The 5,079-nt window shown below is 37.4% G+C and overlaps 1 protein-coding gene across 5 annotated transcripts in view; it reads left to right on the top strand.

The window, feature by feature from the left end:
* The window catches only part of LOC106727497 (receptor-type tyrosine-protein phosphatase R-like), a 54,195-nt gene that overhangs the window by 234 nt on the left and 48,882 nt on the right, over positions 1–5,079 (top strand). For 3 of the 5 annotated variants that reach the window (XR_001363713.1, XR_001363714.1, XR_001363715.1), the window contains exons 1-2: positions 2,104–2,191; positions 2,699–2,988. Coding sequence is in view for 2 of the 5 variants with exons in the window: in XM_014546214.1 (XP_014401700.1) it covers positions 2,158–2,191; positions 2,699–2,988 (324 nt within the window). In the remaining 3 variants the exon portion in view is untranslated. Of the gene's footprint in view, positions 1–2,099; positions 2,192–2,698; positions 2,989–5,079 lie in introns of those variants that run through there. The other 2 variants (XM_014546214.1, XM_014546213.1) reach the window with 1 other exon arrangement.

The following is a 5,079-nucleotide window of genomic DNA, read 5'->3' as shown; positions in this document are numbered from 1 at the left end:
TTTCCCCCCCCCCCCCCCCCGCCCCTTTACACTCTTCTACCTCCTCCCACCCATATTTCCCTCTGGTAATCGCCATAACATTGTCTGTGTCTATTTGTTTGGGTTTTTTTGCTTCATCTTGACACTGTTTTCACCAAGCCCCCAAACACCTCAACCCTCTGACAGCTGCCAGTCAGTTCTATGTATCTATGAGTCTGTTTCTATTTTTTTATTTTGTTCATTAGATTCCAGATATTAGTGAAATTCATATGATACTTGTCTTTCTCTGACTAGCTTATTTCACTCAGAATAATACTCTCCATATCCATCCATGCTGTCACAAAGGATAAGATTTCCTTCTTTTTTACAACAAAGTAGTATTCCTTTGTGCAAATGTACCACAGCGTTTTTCTGTGTGTGTGTGTAGTTTGTTTTTTTTTCCTACTTAACTACTGATGGGCACTTAAGCCACTCCCAAATCTTGGCTATTGTAAGCAAGGCTGCAATGAACATAGGGGTGCATATATTCTTTCAAATTAGTGCTTTAGGTTTCCTCAGATATATTCCCAGAAGTGAGATCACTGGGTCATAATGTACTTCCACTTTTAATTTTTTGAGGTTACTCCATACTACTTTCCACAGTGGCTACACCAGTCTGCATTCCCACCAAGAGTGCACAGGGTTCCCTTTTCTCCACATTCTCACCTACACTTGTTTGTTGATTTATTAATGATAGCCATTCTGACAGTTTTGAGGTGCTATCTCATTATGGTTTTTATTTGCATTTCTCTGATGATTAGTGATTCGGAACATCTTTTCATATGTCTATTGGCCATTTGTATGTCCTCTTCAAAGAAGTGTTTATTCAAGTCCTTTGCCATTTTTAAATAAGATTGCTTGTTTCCTTGGTGTTGAGTTTGATAAGTTCTTTATAAATTTTGGATATTAACCACTTATCAGCTATATCATTGGCAAATATGTTCTTCTATTCAGTGGGTTCTCTTTACCTTTTGTTGATGGTTTCTTTGCTGTGCAAAAACTTCTTACTTTAATTAGTCCCTTGTATTTATTTTTTCTTTTGTTTCCCTGAACCAAGGAGATATGTCAGAAAAAAATATTGCTATGGGAAGTGTTTGAGATTTTACTGCCTATATTTTCTTCTAGGATTTTCATGGTTTTGAGTCTAACATTTAAGTGTTTAATTCATTTTGAGTTTATTCTTGTGTATCTTATAAGAAGGTGGTCTAGTGTCATTTCTTTGCATGTATCTGTCCAATTTTCCCAACACTAGTTTATAATAGACTATCTTTAGCCCATTGTATATTCTTGCCTCCCTTGTCACGTATTAATTGACCATAAAGGCATGGCTTTATTTCTGGGCTCTTTATTCTGTTCTATCGATGTACACATGCACAAGGCCCTCTTACCAGTGCTGGGCTGGGAGGCAGGTCAGCAAAAGTATGAAGGCACTCTGAGATCCACCTCCATTTGCCTCTGCCTGCGGACTGCCTTTTAGGTTAAGTCACTGAAAGAGCCTCTGGTAGTACTTGAGTTGCATGACGTAGGTTCACAGTGGGTCACCAGGTAGGGGCAAGTGGTGTTCACCAGATTGATTCAGTTTCAAACTTGGTGCCAGTGCTGGGTCTGAGCCACTCAAAAAATATCCCCAGGTATACCTAGCCTAGCTGCCACCCACTGGGTGTTTGCACATTGTAGAGTTGAGGCAGGGTCTCAGGAAGTCATCAGGGTGAGGCCAGAGAGCTTATCAGGCCAAACAGACCAATGTTTGACCTTGTGAAGAGAGGGCTGTGCTTCAGTCAGGCATGTGAGGGGAAAATGGTCCCTGCCCTGGAGCCATACAACTCAGTCCATCCCAGATTCTGCTGGGAGAGTAATTTTCTATGAACAATATTTGTACAACTTCGTGTTGCCATAGGCATATCTGGGGTATCTACGGTTGCTAGGTACTATGTTAGGGGCATTAATATGTGGGATCTGCTCACCCTGGTTATTATTTTATGTAAAAGATCTAATTTTTTTTCTAATTGATATTTGAATTAGTGATACTCTTTTGACTAACATGTATATGTTTTCTCTTTCCTTCTCTGACCAATGACAAGTAAAAGAAAGAATTATTCAATTTAATGAATATTTACCTAACAGAAGAAATAAGGGTGAATGTATTACTTTATCTGGATGGCCATATTGCTCAGTAAGAAGGAAAGGATGGGTATTGTTGCATAACTGGATGTTGCTACCACAATGAATGTACCCAGATACCTGCTTTCAGTGATTTTAAAATACTCTATAAATATTCATATATACTCATGAATATTAAAGAAGGAAAGCTTTAATATGATGTAAATTGTCATTTGAGGAACAGGTAGGACATCCTGGAATAGAAGTACAACAAGGTGTAGGAACTGTGGGTTTAAATAAAGGAGGAAATTCCTGCTTAAAAGAGGTATTAAAATATCTGATAAATAGGACTTTTTCAAACTACTCCCACTTCTGCCCACCCAGAGTTTCTGAGATGCCTCCATACCACCAAGTGTGTTCTATTTGTTGGGAATAACAAAGCAGTGGAAAAAGGAGACTAATCTAAATCCTTCACAAGTCTTAAAGCTGCTTAGAACAAGCAACTCTGGATATCAGATCTTTCTACTGATCTTACTAAATAAGGTCTTTGAATTTTGTTTCTGTGTCTTCCTCCTTTCAGGGTGCTTTTCAGGAAACAATGATCACATTTTGGCAATTCATCATAAGAGGAGTGGGAAGCCAGCATTTCTTTATCACCATTCACAAGACATTGAGAAGAGCCTGGATATAGCTCCACAGAAGATATATAAACATTCTTCTTCTGAAGCTCAAATAAACAAAAACCACCAAATTGTTAAGTCAGCATTTCTTAGGCCTGCATATGATCCATCGCTCAATCTGTTGGCCGTGGCCGGTCAAGATCTTGAAGTTGAAAACCTTCCAATCCCTGCAGCAAATGTAATTGTGGTGGTAAGTATTGCACTTAACTGATGTTTATGCTGGTGCTTTTCTCTGTGGTTGATGCTGAAAAAAAGAAGAAGAAAACTAATGATGAATAGTTATCTTTGGATTGTATTGACTTTTTTTTTTTTTTTACCACAAGACTTCTCATTCTCTAATATTTCTTTTTTGTTACTTTATTGTTGTTTCTTGGCTTCCTCTTGAATATGATGAGCCCAAGGAATAGAAAGCTTTGTCTGCATCCTCTGTGCATTGCACAGTACATAGTGCATAGTAGGTGCTTAATAAATATTTGAATTAAAAATTGCTTTAGGCAGGTCTTACAAGTATAGCAGATCACATCCTATACTGAGCCTCCTGCCTTCTGTGATAATCTCTTCTAAGCAGATATGACTTAATCTCTTTATACAGGTAAGCAATACTTATGAAAAGTCTCTGGTCACTTTACTCACATTGTAAAAAATGAAGAGTCCACTGAAAGGGAAGAAGTATCATAGGTGGAGGGTGGTTTTCTGTCACTGGAGTAAATAAGATGGTTTGGGAGTAGTTGATGGATAATATTCCTAACATCACTGAACAAACATTGCTCTTTATTAGTCAAGATGGTGCAATGGTCCCATTGCTTATATTCTTAGGGTATGCAACCCAGGCCTGAGGTTCCCAATTTGTGGAGGTATCATGGCTTAAATACATACTGAGGTTGATACACTGTTTAGATGATAGTCCCTCTCAAGTTTAAAATTACTATAGGAGGCTCCACATTAAAACTACAGATCAGTAGCTAACTGATATTGCATATGTTGATATGCAATATAAATATGTTGATTATATTTTGGAGCAGATAATTCAATGAAGCCATGTTTGCATTTTGGTAACCTCTCTCTGGACAAAATATAATGAAATTTAACAAGCTTTTTTCCTTTTAAAAAATTTTTTATCTGCTATATATAGGACACTTTACTTAGTATTAAGAATAAAAGACCCATTTATTGATGTTTTCAAATAGCCTACATTGAATATTTATTATATTCCAGTCTTTATTTGGGGTATCTAGAAATAGAGACAATTAATATGGAGCCTCTGATTTTATTTGAGAAATGCATGGAGAGAAATCTCAGTAATTCGATAAAAATCATAAATTGAGACGCAAGATGAGCTCTTGTTAAGAGAAAATCTGTGAGTCATTTGCCTCTTGAAATACTTGAACAAATTTTCTGCATTTACATGAGTAACAGATGTTCTGAAGGTGCAATCCATGTATTTAGTAAAGGTAAATGATGTTAATGATGTCGCTGTATTTGGATATGCCTGTGATAATGCTAGAGCTCATGGGAAATAGTTTCTCTAGTAGCCATCATATACCCATAGTTGTGAACTCTTAAAGTCACTGTGAATTATAGTTCAAAAGGTTTGTTCTATCTTGTAATCTCATATACTGTCTAGTTAATTTAATATCGTGCAGGATAAAAAGCATCAGTGAAGAATTCTGGCATGTAATTTCACTTTTAGTTTATTTGTGGTTTGGAAAGTCATGAAAAAGATGTGCTTTTTTTTTTTTGCGGGGGCGGGTGATGATAACAAAGATGCAATAGGCTATTTCACTGCATTATCCTTCCCTAACTACTCTTAAACTATTTCTAACCATTCTGTGGCTTTGATAGTTTGCAACAATTGCTAGTGCTAATGTTTCCTATAATCCACTTACATTACTTATGCACATAGTGATTTAGTAGAAAAACCTGGGAAGTGGAATTATTTTAAAATAAATCAATAATGTTCAGCTTACTAAAAAACAAAGGGTCAACATTCAATCAAGTATCGGCTGGTTTGAAGGTTCATCTATCCAGAAAAGAAATTTAGGAATGGAGTGTAGATGATGAAAGGGAGATATTCTGGTGACTAAAATGACCTTGATGAAATAAATGATAGGTCTTTGTGTGGCCAGGGTGTTCATGTATTATATATATACTAGAGGCCCCCAAAATTTGGTGCACTCAGGGGTCCCTCAGCCCAGCCTGTGCCCTCTCGCAGTCTGGGACCCCTCGGGGGATGTCCACCTGCTGGCTTAGGCCTGCTCCCCGGGGAATTGGGCTGAAGCTG

This window comes from Myotis brandtii, unplaced genomic scaffold (genome assembly GCF_000412655.1).
Source record: "Myotis brandtii unplaced genomic scaffold, ASM41265v1 scaffold4352, whole genome shotgun sequence".
Classification (NCBI taxonomy): domain Eukaryota; kingdom Metazoa; phylum Chordata; class Mammalia; order Chiroptera; family Vespertilionidae; genus Myotis; species Myotis brandtii.
The sequence above is the reverse complement of the archived record's forward strand: the minus strand, read 5'-3'. Positions and strand labels throughout refer to the sequence as shown.